The 20700-nt window shown below is 34.9% G+C and overlaps 1 protein-coding gene across 1 annotated transcript in view; it reads left to right on the plus strand.

The window, feature by feature from the left end:
• Nucleotides 1–20700, plus strand: part of LOC129220938 (otoferlin-like) — a 79057-nt gene that overhangs the window by 19940 nt on the left and 38417 nt on the right. The window contains exons 5-9 of the mRNA XM_054855409.1: nt 2160–2308; nt 6758–6897; nt 10900–10988; nt 12117–12215; nt 15205–15252. Of these exons, the coding sequence (XP_054711384.1) occupies nt 2160–2308; nt 6758–6897; nt 10900–10988; nt 12117–12215; nt 15205–15252 (525 nt within the window). The remainder of the gene's footprint in view (nt 1–2159; nt 2309–6757; nt 6898–10899; nt 10989–12116; nt 12216–15204; nt 15253–20700) is intronic.

Raw genomic sequence — 20700 nt, forward strand, 5'->3', positions numbered from 1 at the left:
GTTTTATATATTTTCCGCATTTTGTGTGAGTTTAGCAACAGTATTTTAATTATTAAAAAAAAGAAATATTAATCGGTTGGTGGTCTGCAAGAGGCCGACCAAGCTAAGGCTTAAGACCCCTGAATTTAGTGGAACCCCATACTTGATACAAACCTAAATGAAATCTTTGACTTGTAATCACGAAACAATTTTTATCACTAAACTAGCTGTCTCGCCCGGCTTTGCACGGTCTACCTCGAAACTAAAAGTTATGTCAAGTGGCGTGTTCAACAATCAAGAACAAAAAATTTAAAAAATCAGTAAAATTTTGCGGCATATTGCAAAAAAATAACCAAAAAGGAAACATTTTAAATCTTTTGATAACTGGCAAAGCTTCAAAACAAAAGCCAGAATTTTATTTTCTCACATTTGAGAAAAAAATGGCAACTGATCTTTCTTCTCAATGATTTTCTTCACGCTACAAATTTTAATAAAAGCATTGTTACGGAAAGTTGAGATGAAGCACTGAATAATAATTTGAATGGAGGAAAGCCTTCGAAACATATTGATTTTTTGTCGAAATCTAAGTGTCATAATTAATAGTTTTTAATCGATGTCTCCGGTAATTATTATCGGAGGATTATGTTAAATAACCAAACATAAAAATTGGAAAATTGCGAATCGATACCTGGTTCGATGGTCAGTTCACTGGCATTCGGGAGAAGTAACTTGGACATAGATACATACATAGGTAACTATGTACATAGATACATTCGCTCAGTTTTTAATTACATAAGATTAAATATGTACACATAGTTTTTTTTCTTCTTATTTGGTTTTGATCAAATTTATAGCTACAGTTATTATTGGAATGCAGTTGGACTATTGCTGGTACGTGCAAAAGTAAAATCGTTTAGCATTTGACGAGATAAAGAAGATTGGAGAAATAATACCTTTATGTTCGAAATAGTCACCTCTTTCAGAACAAAAGGACCTATCAGACAAAAATATTTGTAAAGATTTTTTTTGAATTCGTCGCTATATTTGCCCCAGGTTACACGTGCGTATCTTTAAGAGGTCAAATATTAATGTGCAAAATTGTTAAGTAGATCTAAAAGGAATATTTTGCGGGAAGGAAAAGTCCAAAGGGGTCGAAATCTGATTGGTGAAACTTTATTCAAAAGTTGGTCCAAGTTTTTTGCCTACGATGCCCAGCTGGAAAAAGGACGCAATAATGGAGTTAGTTAAGGCAGTGACTGTTCTCAATCTGTCAGGTTGAACACATACAGTCTCCAGAAGACGAAAGAATTCCTCCCCCCCCCCCCCCCGATTTCCAGCACCGATGATAAGGGTCAGGAGGGTGTTAAAAAAAATAGAATTTGTGTTTCCTTGATGAACGTTTACTTTTGCTGTGATAAGCTAAATCTAAATAAAGAAAGAGAGAGAGAAAGAAGTTTAAACGGATTTAAAAAAAAAAATGCGGGAAAGTATTTGATTTTTTTCTCTCCTGGCGGGGGGGGGGAGGGAGCAGAAGCGCGGGGGCCCGTAGCATTTGCTACTTCTGCTCTATTGCTAATCCGGCCCTGACCTTGTTTATATAAGAGGATAAAAAAAAAGCTCGGTATGCGTTGTCTATGCAAAAAATTTCAAAACTTTAAAAGGACAAAGAAGAAATTAGGAAGATATGGGTCGGAATTGAGTGTTATTAGTTTTATTATCTTGAAGAAAAATTGGAAAATTTAGTCTTTGAGCGATGGTGCGAATGGAATAATACCTGTGAATAGAAAGTATGAATACAGTTGGAGCAAACCTTACTTGGCAGCATTGGGGAAGATACGCAGATCCTTATCACAGCATTACTATGACGCTGCCAAGTAACATTTACCCCGGAAAAAGAAAATATAACTCTATGAAACACGTGCAGTAAAAAGCTAATGTTTTTTTTTCTTCTGTTTTTTGTTTTTTTAAGGATTGGATACTCGTGGAGATATGCAACAGCAAACTATTTCAATATTTAAATTAACAACAGATTTTAAATGAAAATGAGAAGTTAAAATCTGTTAAATGAATATTTATATTCTTTTAATTAATGTTCTACCTAATGTATGTTATGCTTATTTCATGCAAGGGGAAATGATTAGCTACAATCACTGAAACTACTTGATTATTGTTTTCTGTAGAGATGGACCAAATGCTTGGCGGGATGCTTTGACGCCAACAGAAATTTTAAGTAATTTATGTTTAGAAAACGGCATGGACGGACCTCATATCAGCAACAAGGAGATTTGCATTGACGATGTAATTTATGATTTTGATGAAGACTTGAACGGTATGTTTTCGCTTTTTTTTTTTTTTTTTAATAGTCAAATGTAATGGACTGTCTCTATCCTCACGCTCCCTAATGTGAACACCCCGATGTTCTGAACACACGTTGATGGTCCCAGCAAATACATATGTATAATCCAGTCTCCCTCTATAATGAACACCCCCATAATCTGAAAACTTTTGTTCGGTCCCGTGAGTGTTCAGAATAGAGAGAATCTACTGTAGTGCTGTAAGCTCACTGGTTCTATGCTTTGCATGCTGCTATTACGGATATCAAAGACAAATAGATTACAATGGCGGCATTACAAAGCAGGTGGTGAAAAAATTATTTTATGACGATTTAAAGTAAACTTTGAAACTGCTCTGCAGTACTGCTTAGACATCACTCCGATGTATATTCCTTGCAGAAAGTTAGAGCCCATTTTTGAAAACTTTGTATTAGTAGCGACTCACATGAATGTTCGAGAGTTATGTGATTTCAGTTCACTAAAATTAGTATTTTTACTTGTTTCTCATAAAAAAAAAGCATGGTGGCAACATTAGTTTTATTTTTAAGTTCTAGAGTGATAATGATTCATTATTTCAGTTTTCTTTTAATTTTGTGTACTTCGATATACTAACTGGTACTATAAATCGTGCATAACATTTTAGATAATATTTTTTATTTCAATTTATTGGGGAAAAAATTAACCAAGGATGGAGAATGACAAAATGAAGCGGATAAACTCCTTAAGTCACAATAATATCTCGGAGACGGCAAAAAGCCTCTCGAGAAGAGTCTCGGACTCTCGGAGACACCAAAGCCAATAATTTGAATGAAATAAATGACGTCTCAAAGACCCCGAAGTCTACAACGGCACATGAGAAAACATGAAATTGTGTCACGGAGACGCCAAAGCTGCGACTGCACGTGAAATGAATGACGTCACAGAGACACCAAAGTCTACAATCGCATATGAAATAAATGACGTCACCGACACAACAGAGTCTACAATCGCACATGAAATGAATGGCGTCTCCCCGGATACGAAGTTTACTTACAATAACATAAAATGAATGACGTCTCGGAGAAACCAAAGTCTGCATTTGCACATGAGGTAAAATACGTCTCCCAGATGTCACTGTATATCAAGGGGTGAAAGATATTGTGAAGTTATCGGGGAGGTGGTGGGGGTAACCGTAAGTGATTGATTAAAATATCAGCTGCACAGCTAACAAATATTCCCTAGTAAGTTTATTCCAAAGTCGCGAAATGAAACAAAAGTAACATCTCTTTGTGGAATGCTCGCGAATTTAGTCAGTGTTGAAAAAAGGTTCTCGATTATGCAGACGGGAGGAAGTAATTCCATCCCGATGTGCATCGCTGACCGTGTTTCATCAACCTTGGCACAAATGAGAAATTTAAAAGCTCTGTTCTTCAACTGAGAAGCAAATTGCAATCTTCATTCACCGCTCAGTTTTGTCCGAGAGCATTGAAATCATCCGGCATTTTTTGACCTACAGTACACACAAAGACGCACACACAAAGAAAAGAAAACTGAGTTATTCCCACGCTAAACATTTCAACAAAAATGTCATGGGTGAAATAAAATTTAAGTGAAGTGAAAATTAAAATGAATCTTGCATTTATTACGTTCTTTTTACGTTCAAGTTATGAGTTTAATGGTGAGGATTTCAATCTTAATTCTGATTCTGATTTCAAAAACTAAACTTCATTTTTTTTTTCAAATCTTTGCTCTAATTTTAAAAAGATTGCAATTTTTTTTGAAAGTAGAGTAGAAGAGATCGGAGATTGGTTCTCGTTTGTTATTTTTCTATGAAAACTATGCCAAACGTTTTTCAATTAAAATACGAGTAACTTCTTGGTTAGAAATTTCTGTTTTGAATCTAAAGAGTTTTCACATTATTAATTTCACGTAACAAGGAAATATAGCCAACTTGCCCCACTAGCGAAGGAGTATCACCAACTATATTCTATACAAAGAAATGATGTATTTCAGTACTCATCCAGTCCAAGGTTCATATTAGTCCTTAAATGTACATTCTGGGAAAGTGTAATGACTTCAGTTTTACAAAATAAATAACACAGGCCTAAATGTTTTTAGGTGTTTTGAATTTGATAAGTGTCCTTAGTCACTACGAGTACGCTGATTCTGAATATGAATTTGGTTTGAGGCCATCACGTCAAGATTTTGACACAAAATGAAAAAAAAAAAAAAACTAATGAGATATTTTGTATTAAGGAAAAAAGTACCTTTTTGATCATTCCTAAATTGAATTGAAATTATTTCCTTAAAATGTTCTACCACCAAGAAACCCAAATGTCGGCCACCAACAAAACCAAATATCCACCGCCAAGAAAGGAGAAAGAAAATAAACACGCGACTAAGGACAGTTTACATAAGAGAAAAATTTGGGTTTTTCACTCCTCTGTATCTCAGCCTCATGAAGACCTCCGAAGTTGATTTTTGATTTAATCGATCTCTAGTGACCCCTGAAGAAGGCTTGATACATCGATTAAAAATATTTTAGTACTATGTTACTTTTATTTCATTTCAATGGTAACACATTTTCATTTTCGCATCTGTAAAAGTCAATTTAACAGCATCGGCAGTTTACGAAATAGTTAGCGCCAGTTGTTTGTAGCATCAAGTTATGGTTTGTTTACTGAGCGTTTAATGTGTCATAATGAGATCAATAAAGTGTAAAAACAGTCCTGATACATATTGTTACGTGTGTGGTGATTTAACGATAGCAAAGCATCAACGAAACTTAACAGAATTTATTAAGAAAGCGTATCACGCTTACTTCGAGGTAAAGCTTTGTGATCAGGGCAAATGTTGGGCCTCACACAAAGTGTGTTTAGCTACTGAGAAAATGGACAAAAGGTACGCGTAGCTTTTTACCCTTTGGCTATTTCTATGGTACATAAGGAACCAAAAAACCATGGAGACGACTGTTACTTTAGCTCCTGCGATATCATAGGTTTGAATTCAAAAAATGAACATGCAATTCAGTATCCTAAATTAACGTCTGCTACATGGCCAGCACCTTTTCATGGACTAGGAATTCCCATTCCTCTGCTTTTTCCAACCATCCAACAGCAATCATCAGATAAAAGTTCAAACTACAAAACCGATGAAGGAAAAACGACAAAACAGATTTTATTTTTAAAAAAATCGAACGACTGGCTAATGTAGATAAAACTGTCTTTTTTTTTTTTTTTTTTTTTCAAGAACTCAATTTTATAGGAATTTTCTATTAAATATAGTTTTAATAAATATTCTCTCAGTATTTTTGGCAGTTTCTATTAAAACTTTCAAGCACACTTTTCTTGAAAACCTGACGTGCTGGAAAAAAAACTAAGCTCAGATTCGTGATCAGCACACCCTATTTACTATAGGGCACCTATTAAACTTGAAACACTTTTTCATGATGAAAAAAATGTAGACCTGTGTTATCAATTGCAATTGCAATTAAATTCATCATCAGGGAAAAGGGATTTTGCATCATATAGATCAGTTAAGCACGATTAAGTAGGTCTACAGATTGTTCACACAGAACCAAAATAAAATCACTTGAATTAACGGAAAAAAAAATACCTTCTCAGCAAATGTAATAGGTAGGCCTGCATCAGCTGAAAAATGTGAAAAATAATTTGCTGTCTATAAGACTAGAACTATACTGTTTGAATGTAGAAAAAGTGCTAATATTTCATTGCAAATCTAGTCTACTTCTCACAATTTTCATGTCTGAAAAGAAAAAAAAATCTGGTTCTTCAGCACAATGTTCATGAGCCCGAATTTCCATTTAAGGCATTGGATCGATGGCGAGTCCTTTTTTTCCTCCCCTTTTCGGTTCCTGATTCTGTACAACAGTCATTTTAAATGCAGGGTGAATATAACTTAAGTCCAATTTCAAAATGCTTCAAAAAAAAAAAAAAAAAAAAAAACACTGGTCAGAACGACTTTAAAATTGAACTGAAGAAGAAAAAAATAGTATGAAAAAAAAGTTCTGAAGTGTAGGTAAGTCTTTCATATGAACTATCGCTCTCTGCTTATGAAACGCTTTTCGAAGAGTACGCTGACATCTTTAAAGAAATTTCGATCATTAAAGAGTGGAGTAAAACCATCGCTAGATGTCTGACAAGAATCTGAAGAAAACTAGAAATTCGAAGAAACAGGCTTTTTTGAAGTGAAATCTAGAAAAGAGAGGGAATCAAATGCTTCGACGTTAGTGGAATATATGGCCACAACATTAAAGGAATGACATTTTTTCTTATGCCATATAGTCCCCCTTCTCTTCAAGTACGTTCATTTCAAATTTGAGCTCATTCTGACCAATTGTTCTTTTTGTACACCATTTTAAATGTGGGACTTCAACGATAATCGTTTCGTACTACAATGAAAATCGAATTTGTTTTTCACTCCTGATTCTAATTTTCTTGTCACAGATGAGAAAGCAAGCGAGGAGCATATGGCGCTTTGTATCTTGAATAAGTGGCAGGAGGTCTGCCCTCAAAAGTACCCCCTAGTACCGGAACACGTAGAGATTCGCACACTTTACCATCCATCCAAACCGGGAGAATCACAGGTGACTTTTTTTAATTGTAGGATTGCTTTTCGATTCAGCTGTAATCACACACGTGCCGGATGTATCGAAACAGAACCTATTGTGGAAGAAAGTGACTTACATCTTACTCCTTTTCCCCTTTCCTATCAAATTTATTCAAGTATTTAATTCGATAATTCCCACTGTTACTCTGCCGTCAGCAGGTCAGTGGCAGTATCTGCAAAAATGAGTTTCAGAGATATTTGAAGAAGAGAGTTTTTGATTTCCCGCAAAGACCAGTTTGAATTTCTTTTCATGCTTTATCTTTAGAGGAAACAAAAACAAACATGTTTGTGCATTCATACTGAAGTGAAATAAATTACAAAAAACGCAAATTGGGAAAAAACGAAAAGTTAGCAAATACTGCCATTTACCTGTCCAGGGCAGAACTTTTCACTAACACTAAATGCAATTTCGTGAAGACAGTGTGCATTAAAGTAAACATTCCGTCTTTTCAGTGCTTTATATTTTACTAGCTGTACCCGACGCGCGTTGCTACGCCAACAAAAAAATACATCATTATACTGATTTTCATGACAATCGGTTGATCGGGGCAGAAGTGGCAACTCCGCAGTGCCACCGGTGGCGAGTGGCTTCATTGAGCATATTATGCACCTTCTCCGTGGAAAAATACATATATATAGCAATTTTCATAATAATCGGTCCAGGTATCAAGTGAAGCCGTGACTATACTCAAATTTTGTACTCACGCAATTTGCAAGATCAATCAATCGATAAAAATATCAAATAGAAAAAGTTTTAAATCCCCCCGTTGCATGAAAAGCCATAAAACAATAAAGAAAGACATACATGAAATACAGCGCCAGTCATTTCCAGCCGAGGACTGCAGTTTCGTGCTTATTAGCACTCATCAGCCCGGCATAGGAAAGTGACTGAGCTGGAGATGGAAAACCTCTTAAGGAAGCCAAGAGTGTCAAACAAACTGGTAGCTAATATAGAATTAGCGCAAACCAGACGAGTGACCGAACCTAGCTACCAGTTTGTTTGGCACTCTTGGCTTCCTTAAGAGGTTTTCCATCTCCAGCTCAGTCACTTTCCTATGCCGGGCTGATGAGTGCTAATAAGCACGAAACTGCAGTCCTCGGCTGGAAATGACTGAGCTGGCGGTGTATTTCATGTATTTCTGCCTTAGCCCATGCTATAGGGCGATAACTTACTGAATATACCTGCCTTGCCTTCAAAATTCGAGTTGAACCGAACCATTGTTTCGGTCACTCGTCTGGTTTGCGCTAATTCTATATTAGCTACCAGTTTGTTTGGCACTCTTGGCTTCCTTAAGAGTTTTTCCATCTCCAGCTCAGTCACTTTCCTATGCCGGGCTGATGAGTGCTAATAAGCACGAAACTGCAGTCCTCGGCTGGAAATGACTGAGCTGGCGGTTGTATTTCATGTATTTCTGCCTTAGCCCTTGCTATAGGGCGGTAACTTACTGAATAATAAAGAAAGAATATATTTGTTCAAACTCAAGAAAAATGGCAACAGCTAACTTCTTATCAATGAGATCTTTCCCGCGAATTAATTTCTGCAGCCGATAATTTTATTCGCATGTATCCAATGGATTGTGACTTAAATTGGAATAAAAAAGGAACTATCGATCGGATTTTTTTCGAACTGGTCTATCAACATTACCAGTACCAAAAATAACAAACGGTGAAAGTTTCAGCCAAATCTGCTGGGTAGTTTTTGAGTTCATGGATGACATACAGACAAACATTCATTTTTATATATATATAGATAGATGAATTATCCGCTGTTCTGCCAATAAGAGAAATGCCCTAAATGAAATCCTTGTTTCATTTTACATTTGATGAGTAGAGATGTAATAATTACATCTCTAAGTACTAATTTATGATGCACTAGCAGTACCCGCACAGTGATGCAAGAGCTAAAAATTTAATGAAACCCCTTTGAATAAAAAAAATTGACGCCCCTCCCCCTCTGATGTGAAATGATCATTTTTCTTTGTATAAAATGCGTACACACCTTTTCAAAAAAAAAAAAACTGTTAAAGTTTCTTTTGAATTTAAAACTTTTCTTCAAATCATTAAATTAGATTTACAGTTCATTTAAAACTCTATTTAGCGAGTGAAGCGGTTTTTACTGCAATTTAAAATATTTCGCCAAATAAACAAAAGAAAAAAAACATCAAATAATATCTTTTAAATGTAAAAATAGTTCCACAACTCTATTGTTTAACCCCAAACTAGCCCAGCAATCACGCTATCATAATCCATCCGTCTAAGGAAAAAAAAAACATCCAGTGGAACATTCAAAAATCATCGTCAGAAAATAAGAAGAAAATGCCGTCCATTTCACTCGGATAAAAATAAATCAAAAGTTTCTTTTCTTTCAAAACAAATCGCCAAAAACAATGAATTACATTTACGGTTGCTTTAAAACAATAATCCTAGACTGAACTGCTCAGCGCCTAACGCGCTGCAAGCGACCACGCTACCGGAACCCAGCCCTTTTGCAAGTGACGCAGATGTTTTTTCTTTGGCAATAATAAATGTTTCGCCAAACAAACAAAAAAGTATAAAATCACATTAACAGTAGCTTTCAAATCTTTATATATTAAGAGCTGCGTTGCCTATCTAGAGAATAAAAATTGTGTCAAGTGACATATATTCGACAATCAGGCTTAAGTAAAAGGAAAACACATCATGCAAAATTACTCTTCCAAACAATGACGACGGATATTAAAATACTTTTAAGAAATTAAAATGCGAAAGATGGATTTTAAAAGCGTAACCATGGAAACACAAAATAAAATAAGTTTAAGAAATTTAGTGCAAAATAAGTAAAAAAACAATCGATTCAAAAAGCGTAACCGTGGAAACGCGAAAATAAAATGGTTGACATCTGAATCAAAATGACATTTTTCGAATTTGATTTAAAAACGCTTGTAACTTTTTTTCCCTTGAAATTAGAAGCGAAGTTTTCTACCATAGGTTGAAAGAGATCTGGAGTGAAAAATGTCGCTTTTTCCAATGGTGTCAAAAAGACACCATTGGAAAAGGGTGACTGTAGGACAATTCCTTCACTTTTTATTGATAGATTTAATGAAGAAAGTAGTGCCTAAATTTCAGCTAAGATTAAAAAATTTCGAGCTAAGAACGCAAATTACTCCCGCTGTAATTAAGTTAGAGCATTGAAACAAATTGTTTAGAACGCGGAAAATTCTACCCTTTTCAACGATATATAATATTAGTATGAGCAAGTAATTTTTCACTCCCATATTCGGGAATTTATGTGAAATTTGGGCCTAAATTAGAAGTAAAAAAAAGAACTATTTGTCGGATTTTTTCGAATTATAGCTTATGCCACTAAGTAAGAAAGCACCTTTCATATAGTGAGGAAATTTTTCAAGTAGGTGCAGTGGTTCCAGAGATTACCTCGAATATATAAACACACAAAAATTCGCCTTTTCTCTTTATAATATTAGTATAGATTTATAAGTATTATTCTCAATAATTGGTAACAACTTTAGTTAAAACATCGATTAAGATAAAAAATTATTCTAAGAATGTATCCTTAAGGTTATGATATGACTGAATTTTATCATTGTAGCCCACCATTCCACCCATGTGATAAATGCTTTGCTAGTAAATAATACACTATGCTATTCTCAATATTGGGCATAAATTGCAGAAGAGCTTGTTTGCTTATAGAGAGGAGTATTCGCCAAAAATGTATCAATGTGGTGGAAATCCGACAGTACGATTGTTCTGATATTTTTGATCACACGAAAGAAATAATTTCTTAAGCAATTTTCAGAAATAGAAAGCTGTGATATTATCATCGTTTGAAAGATCGTTACATTTAATTTGTTCAGTGTAACGTTTTGAGACGCTTATTCCCACCAGCAAGCTAATCGCTATTATCAGCTACATTTACCTTTACATTATTATTTTATTTATTTATTTATTTTTTCAAATAAGAATCAAACATTTCACTTCACAGGGACAACTCTATATGTGGCTTGATATCTTTCCTGAAGATACTGTTCCTCCAAATGTGCCCAGAGATATAGCAATAAGAAAGCCGATTGGGTAACAAATTTGCAATATATTCCTTCGTTTCAATCTTCAATGTATACATAAAAGACGCACATTTTTGTTTTTATGTACAACAAATGCATGTATACACACACACACTCACTCATATCTATCTCTATATATAAATAGATAGAGGGGGAGATGATTGACTAAAATGCATGCACATTTTATGTACGGATGAGATATTGTGATGTGAAAAATAAAATGTTTTTATTTAATGAAAGATATGAATGTGCATATACTTTCAAAACAAACCAACCGGGGACTAAATTTTCAAAAGGGAACGTTTTCATTTTCCAAAAATGTTCTGGAGGTGGAGAAAACGAATTAGGCTAAAAGCAGAATAGTTTAACCATATTTACAGTAAGTTACCGCCCTATAGCCAGGGCTAAGGCAGAATTACATTAGGTCCCAGGATAAGAAATTTTTGAACAGAAAATCATGGAGCCGCCATTTTAGTTTTGGACATGTGCTCTATTGACCGTAAACCTGAATGTTGATAACTCTAGTTTTACAAAAACCCTAATATATCCTCATGTCGAAGCATTTGGACCTAAAACTAATAGATTTAAATGTCAAGATTTTGGACATGTGCTCTTTTGAAAAAAAAGTTTTCATTTAACGTATTGAATCAGTATTTGTTTCAATTTTGTTCGAATGAAAATTGTACGGGTTTGGACTTTCGAAGACTAAGGTGTTCGATGAAATCACCTGCAACATATAGAAAATGCCGACGAATGAGTTTTTTTTTTTTTTTTCTTACATTTTGAAAATTGGATATGTTTTTTCTACTGTGAGGAGCAAAAGACGAAATTATCGTTTTAACCAGTAGGCCACAATGAGACGAAACTGATTTAAATCTAGCGAACAAAAATTAAAAGACATATTGTGAAAAAACTGATAAAATCTATTCTTTGGAAGTTATTTTCAAAAAGTTGGGAAACTCATTTCGTGCTTTCTTTCCATGAGCATCAAATGATGTTTATAAATAAACTTCAAAAACAAGCAGTTTCTGTATGTACTGGAAAGAGGTATGAATTAAATAGGAATAAGTCTGAAAACAACTTTACAATCAAACATTAATGTCCTCGTAAAAAATAGTTGCTCGCCTTTTCTTTGCAGTTATGAACTTCGAGTCATAATATGGAACACAGATGATGTGACATTAGCTGATGATGCGTTTTTTACTGGAGAGAAAATGTCAGACATTTATGTTAAAGGGTAAGCAAGAAACATTTTAGTTGAAGCACATTTACTGCCGTGGACATTTATTACTCGAAACGAAATGAAATAACTTTGTTTATGAGGGAAAACCTAACGTTAAGTTAATTTAAAGCTCACTTTACCTTGAAATCATTATGAATATTGCATAATAGGTGAATACTTTCAAAGAAAAATCTTCGAAATAAAATAAATATTGATTTAATAAATTAATCTGAGTTTTTATATAGGATATCCCAAATTTTAGCTCAAAATTCAATAGTGTTTTCCAGGGCTGCGGAGTCGGAAGGAAAATGGCCGACTCCGACCCCGACTCCGACTCCTGGATTTTGAAACGCCCGACTCCAACTCCGACTCCGACTCCGGATTTTTTTTTAAATTGTATTTTTTCAACTCCCTCTCTCCCTTCAGGGGAAGGGGGAAAACCTCTAAACAGAGATTGAAGTATTAATTCCTTTTTATGAAAATTTCGCATTTTGTTTTTTATTGTAAACCCAAGACGCATACAACGTCAGAAATTCAATTTAAAAATCAAATTTTCCAATAGTTACGAGTTAAAAAGTGAGATGACTTAAAAATCCCTTTTAAATAATTTGAAAAGGATTATCTGTAATTTGCTCCCCTTTAATGTTTAACAAATAGACATTGATCAAATCGTGTGCTTTTAATTTTTGAAGGGAAAACAAAAACCTTTTTTTCTAAATTCAAGTTCTTGAGAGGGGGTGGTTTGCCCCGGGTGACACCCATCTGGTAGATGGTAACCAAAGTTAATTTCAGAGTTTATAAAAAAATATAAATACTTTAATTCTGAAAATTTTCGCGAATATATTTTAAATTATATTTCATCAATAAAATTGCAACGAAAATAGGGCGCATATACATCAGGAGCTAATTTTACACAAAATGCGGCGGTATACAAATTTGTACGAATAGCTTTTACTATACCTATGTTTCTCATTTGCAAAATTTTTAATTTAAATTTTATTTGCTGCTTTAGAGTTAACCTTAATATGAAGATTTTAAGATTAACTGCAATTATTGAGTGTTACAATCAAGAAATCATTTACACTTATTTTGTTCCATACTTTTTAGTGAGAATCAAGCTTGTAAATAGTCTTAATAAAGAAAAAACCATTAGATTATTTCGTCGGATCTTTTGGATTCGTGCTTTCGCGCCAGAACTTTTTTGAATTTGTCGTTCACCCTTAAACGTTTCAACATTAGCTACGGGCCTCAACTTACTAATTTGTTACGTTTCTTTTACTATTTTACAACTGAGATCGAACAAAACACTATATTTCTATTTTTATTTGTAAGTGATGACTTGAAAATGTTAGGCAACAAAACCGTTTGCTGACAGTTGCTATTAGTTAAGTTAAAAGGCAAGCAAACTAGGGGACGGCTACAGAAAGTTCTGTAAGCACTCAAGCTAGCTGATTGCCATAATGGCAGTTATTTTCTCATTAGTATCTTTTCATACATGTAATCGAACCAATTGGAAGTCGGTTTTTAAAAAATGCAAGGAGAGTCAGCGAAAGGGAAAGAAAAAAAGAAGCCCGGAGTCGGAGTCGGCATGTTTTCTAACAACTCCGACTCCTTTACCTCAAAATCAGTCCGACTCCGACTCTTCGACTCCGACTCCGACTCCACAGCCCTGGTGTTTTCACTATGCTTAAAAAATATTTTCTGCTTCTGGTTTAGGAGACATATTCTACTGCAGAATGTAAAAAAAAAAAAAATTGAATTCTGAAATTTTGTATTCAAATTATGTTTTTCGCAATCACGAGTTGCGACACGACCCTACTCATTGGAGTTATTGTTTCTAGAAACGGCTCCTGTCCCTTAAACCAGTCCCTCCTCCTGGGTTACGTTTGTATAGTGGTGTGTGAAGGCGCGTGTGTGTGTATGCTTGTGTGTGTACGTAGACTGTATGTATGCACGTAGGCGTGTGTGTGAGTTTGTACGTGTGAGAGTGTGTATGTGTATGAGTGTGCGTGTGTGTGGAACATGGACGCCACCGACCAGGAGCAGCGGATTCCGGGGGACAGTGCTCAGGACCAGTGGGCGGTGGTGCAGTAGAGGCCTCTGGTCCAAGCTGAAAAACGAACCAAACGCCAAGGACGGTGAAGTAAGAACAATAAGCAATCATGATTGTTCAAAAAAAAAAAAACTTCTTTTTTGTGGTTTTTTTTTTTGGTAAAAGGGTGAAAGTGAGGACAAACTCACTTAAAATAAAACATCTTGCGAAACAGTATTTTGTAAGACTTTTTTTTTCTCTTTAATTTAGATATTAAACAAATAATAGAAATATTTTCCGATATTTTCTCTTTAAGCACCTTGAGATGTGCTCTTATCGCTTCATGAACATCGAAATCAGCATGCTAAAATCCATTTTGTTTTTTGAACTATGTGTTCAAAGGATCAAGCTAATTTGAGCACTCTGGTTTCATTGCTGTTGTCAATATAGGCGTTCAAATACTAAATTTGAAGCTAGTGTGTGTTTTAATATGAAAACGTCCCAAAAAGGAAAGCTTTATTTTAATATTTAAAAGAAGACTTTAATTGATATGGCACCTTACTTGTTTTTCTGGGGTGCATGGTCACTGAGCAATTGGGATTGGAGCTTTCTTTTCTGTCTTAATCCCCCCCCTCCCTCTCACGGCTCTACATTCACACACACGAATTGTCAGTTCTGCATATCAATATGTGTGTTCTTAATAACAATGACGAGCACAAAATAAAATAAGTTCTCTAGATGAATAGGACTTTATGCAGTAAGGCAATGAATGTAATCAAAGATAATAATTAATGGTTCTTTCATTTTACTTGTACTGTCGATCTCAGATTTTTAGTTCAAAACCGTCACTTTTCGCATTTTCATTTCAGACACGTACAGCACGTAAACTATAAGCTTCTGTTTTTGTACGTCTCCCTTTTGTGATGATGTTATCTAAGCATAAATCTGCATTAAGATCGCTTTTATTTGCAGGTGGTTGACGGGGAAAAGCGACGAACAGACCACAGATGTTCACTACAGGTATTTATATCACGTCAACCACACATCTTTTCTTAATTGGCATTTAAAATCCACCGAAAGTTCTGAACTCTTTCTGCTTTCAACTCAACCAGTTCTTTTTTATCCTCTTACGTAAATCCTCAAGTTCTTCACGTACGCCCACAGTGAAATGTAATGAATTTGAGAGCAGTTATAATTATCGCATACTTATAATTCTGGTCATGATGTCGCAGCACGTGTAGAGAGTCATCTCTTTCATTTCCGGGGTTGACTATTTTTTCCTTCTTTCTTTGCGGCTTTTAGCATTTGCGAAAACATTGAAATTCCGACAGAATTTTCGACATACTTCCAGAATTTTGAAATAGAGTTTTTTCGAGGTTCATTGTTATCTTCTAAAGATACGCACACAGCGTTCATGGTCTTTCAATATTATTATCAGTAGCTTACCTAACATAACAGTTTTCTGCTGTTACGTAAACTGCTGTTTACACTGTTGCTTACATTGTTTCCATCAGTGTTGGGCATCAACTAAAAAAATCAACTAAATTTGTAATTGATTGATTAGTTGACTAAAGTAATCTGACTCCCATTTAGTTCAGACTAATATTTTAAAAATTTAATTCAATTGCAGACGAAGATTAACGTTAGTTTAAACTAACTCGTTAGTTGACTAAAAAAACTAATTTAGTTCTGATTGATTTAGTTCAGATTAAATTAATCAGATTGAATTTAATCAAACTAAAAGTAATCAGATTAAAAGTAATCAAATTGATTTGATTACTTTTTTAATTCAGATTAAATTCGTAAAATATAAATATCACATGAACAAAGGCACATTTGTATTTCTACGTGTATATATATATTTATGCAAGCATACACGAGTTAATGCGTGTACGTACGATTACGTGCGGGTATATACGTATATAAACGTGTTATCCCGCGTATGTTCGTGTACGGAGGTATATTTGAAATTTTAAGTAAATATACATATTTATGTGTGCATACACCAGTAAATACGTGTATATACGAGTATGTACGTGTATATAAGAGTATGTACGTGTACACATGAGAATATGCGTCTAGATACATGTTACCTCGAGTATACTCGTGTAAAAAGGTACATTTGTATTTCTACGTCATATTCCAGCGTGCGTATACGAGAAAGTACGTGTATATACAAGTGTGTTCGTGCACACACGAGAATATGCTTATAGATATGTGTTTCCCCGAATATACTCGTGTAAAGAAGTACATTTCTATTTAAACGTGTATATACATATTTATGCAGGCATATACGAGAAAATACGTGTATATACGAGTAAGTACGTGCACACACGACAATAGGCTTATAGATACGTGTTTAACCCGAGTATACTCGTGTAAGATGGCACATTTGTATTTCTACGTGTATGTGCATATTTATGCGTTTATAAACGAGTAAATACGTATATATACGAGTATGTACGTGTACACACGATTATGCGTATAGATACGTGTTACCCCGAGTATACTCGTGTACAGAGGTAAATTTGCTTTTAATTGTGTATCTACATATTTATGCGTACACACAAGCTAAGATACGTGTATATACGTGTACACATGAGAAAATACGTATAGATACGTGTTACTCCGAGTATACTCGTGTAAAGAGGTACATTTGTATTTCTACGTTTATATACATATTTAAGCGTGCATATACGAGACGGTAAGTGCATATACAAGTATGTTCATGTACACACGAGAATATACTTATACATACGTGTTACCCCGAGTATACTCGTGTACAGAGGTAAATTTCTATTTAAACGTGTATTTACATATCGATGCATGCATATACGAGAAAACACGTGTATATACGAGTAAGTACGTGCACACATGATAATAGTCTTATAGATACTTCTTTAACCCGAGTATACTCGTGTAACATGGCACATTTGTATTTCTACGTGTATGTGCATATTTATGCGTTTATAAACGAGTAAATACGTGTATATAGGAGTATGTACGTGTACACACGGTTATGCGTATAGATACGTGTTACCCCGAGTATACTCGTGTACAGAGGTAAATTTGCTTTTAATTGTGTATATACATATTTATGCGTGCACACAAGCGAAGATACGTGTATATACGTGTACACATGAGAATATGCGTATAGATATGTGTTACCCCGAGTATACTCGTGTAAAGAGCTACATTTGTATTTCTACGTTTATATACATATTTAAGCGTGCATATACGAGAAAGTACGTGTATATACAAGTATGTTCGAGTACACACGAGAATATGCATATAGATACGTGTTAACCCGAGTATACTCGTGCACAGAGGTGAATTCGTATTTAATCTAGTACATGCACTTTTATGCGTGCATATACGAGAAAAGACAAGTATATACGAGTATGTTCATGTACGCACGAGAATATGCGTATAGATACGTGTTTAACCCGAGTATACTCGTGTACAGAGGTACATTTGTACTTGTATGTTAAAATGCATATTTATGCGTGCATACACGAGTTATACGTGTATATACGAGTAAGTACGTGTACATACGAGTATTTTTGTACATATACGTGTATATACGTGTTGACTCGACGATATTCGTGTATACAGGAATTCTGTATTTCTACGTGTATATACCTACAAGTACGTGTGAACACAAGTAAATATGTGTATATACGATACATATTTGTAAACACGAGTTTATACGTAAAAATACGTGTTATCCCGAGTATATTCGCTCACGGAGATATGTTTAATTTCTAAGTGTATGTACAAATTTATTTGTGCATACACGAGTAAATACATGTATACACGAGTATATACGTGTACACAAAGAAATATACGTATGGATACGTGTTAATCCGAGTATACTCGTGAACAGAGGTAAATTTGTATTTAAACGTATATATTCATATTTATGCATGCATATACGAGAAAATACGTGTATATTCGAGTAAGTTCGTGTACAAGCGAGAATAGATGTCTAGGTTCCTTTTTTAGCCCGAGTATACTTGTGTACAATGGTACATTCGTATTTCTATGTGTATATGCATATTTGTGCGTTTATACATAAATAAATGCGTGTATAAACGAGTATGTACGTGAACACACGAGAGAATATGTGTATAGATACTTGTTAACCCGAATATACTCGTGTACAGAGAAATTTGCTTTGCATATACATATTTATGCGTGCATATAAGAGAATACGAGTATGCACGTATTCACACGAGTATATGCGTATAGATAAATGTTACACCTAGTATACTCGTGTGTAGAGGTCGTTGTATTTACACGAGAATATGCATATAGATAAATGTTACACCGAGTATACTCGTGTGTAGAGGTACATTTGTATTTAAGATTACATATACATTTTTATGCGTGCATACATGAGAAAATACATATACGAGTTTGTACCTGCACACACAAAAATATGCGTATAGATACGTGTTTAACCCGAGTATACTCGAGTAGAGAGGTACATTTGTATTTTTGGTTAAAATACATATTTATGCGTGCATACACGAGTTAGTACGTGTATATACGAGTAAGTACGTGTATATACGAGTAAGTACGTGTATATACGAGTGTGTACGTGTATATACGGAGCTGTACGTGTTAACCTGAGTATATTCGTGTCTACAGGAATTTTGTATCTCTACGTGCAAACAGAAGTAAATACGTGTATATACGAGTTCGTAAGTGTAAACACGAAATTTTATGTATAAATACGTATTTCCCGAGTCTATTAGTGCACGGATTTATATTCAAACTTCTAAGTGTACACAATGTTGATCAGTACAGCGTTTACAGACTTTCAGGGCAGATAGAGTACACCTAGACGGGGGAAAACACATAGCAATGCATGGTCGGAAACACTTTCCTGGCGCGGTAGTGACAACACCAATCACCAAAAAGACAAAACACGAATAAGAGAAGAGAACGTGTTCAGAATCTTTAGTACAGCAAAAAACTAAGGAAAAATAAAATTAAGGGGCCAACGATCATCATCAAAGAAGGTGTTCGAAATTACGACCCCGCCCGTAATATCGAAATTTAGCAAAAATACCGGGCGGGTCCCGGACTTCCTGGTGGAACAAAAACCACGCGTGCGCATGCACCGTCATCTGATGCTTCGGTTTACGTAGCAACATCTGTTGTATGCACCAGACAAATCTTAGCAGTATTTTTGCTGCATTAAAAATAATAAACATGTTTTCTCCTCTTAATCGTGCCCTGTCTCGCGCTTTGTGTCGTCACGATCGCGTCTAGGTGCACTGTATCTGCCCTGAAAGTAAACGCTATACTGATACATCCTGTATACTTATTTATGTGTGCAAACACGAGTAAATACTTGTATATACGAGTATGTTCGTGTACATACTAGAATTTGTGTACGGATACGTGTTAACCCGACTAAATTCGCGTACAAAGGTAAATTTGTATTTAAACGTTTATATACATATTTATGCATGCATATACGAGAAAATACGTGTACAAACGAGTAAGTGCGATTCCACACGAAAAAAGACATAGATACGTGTTTAATCTGAGTATACTCGTGTACAATGGTACATTTGTATTTCTACGCGTATATGCATATTTATGCATTTTTGCACGAGTAAATACGTGTATATACGAGTGTGTACTTGTACACACGAGAATATGCGTATAGATACGTGTTACCCCAAGTGTACTCGTGTACAGAGGTAAATTAGCTTTTAAACGTGTATATATATATTCATGCGTGCATATAAGAAAAAATACTTGTATTTTCGAGTATGTACGTGTACAGACGAGAATATGCGTATAGATACTTGTTTACCCCGAGTATACTCGTGTACAGACGTACATTTGTATTTGTAAGTTAAAATACATATTTATGATGCATACACGAGTTAATGCGTGTATATACGAGTAAGTACGTGTATATACGAGTATGTGCGTGTATACATGTATGTAAACGTGTTAATCCGAGTATATACGTTTACACCCTAATTTTATATTTGCCACGTGTATGTACATCAAAGTACGTGCAAACACAAGTAAATACGTGTATATACGAGTATATAAGTGTAACTTGTTATCCCGAGTATATTGGTGTACAGATGTATATTTTTATGTCCAAGTGTATGTCAATTGCAGATACAAAGAGGGGTCATGAAGGTCATGACCCGCTCCCCCCCCCCCCCCCCCCGCGGGAAAAATTTTGAACGTTTGCTTGAAAAATACAAAAAAATATCGAAACCATGAGAAAATGTAATAATCTTTTTGATTTTTTTTTGTGGTGGGGGGGGGGGCATTACAGTAGAACCTCGATAATTTGAATTAATTGGAATCCGATCCAATCCGGAATATCGAAAATCCGGAGAATGAAAAAAACAAAACAAAATAAAACATACTCACTGAAAATCACCTTAAAAGGAAACACATAGAATTACAAATAAACAGTAAACATGT

The sequence above is a fragment of the Uloborus diversus genome, chromosome 1 (assembly GCF_026930045.1).
Source record: "Uloborus diversus isolate 005 chromosome 1, Udiv.v.3.1, whole genome shotgun sequence".
Taxonomy (NCBI): domain Eukaryota; kingdom Metazoa; phylum Arthropoda; class Arachnida; order Araneae; family Uloboridae; genus Uloborus; species Uloborus diversus.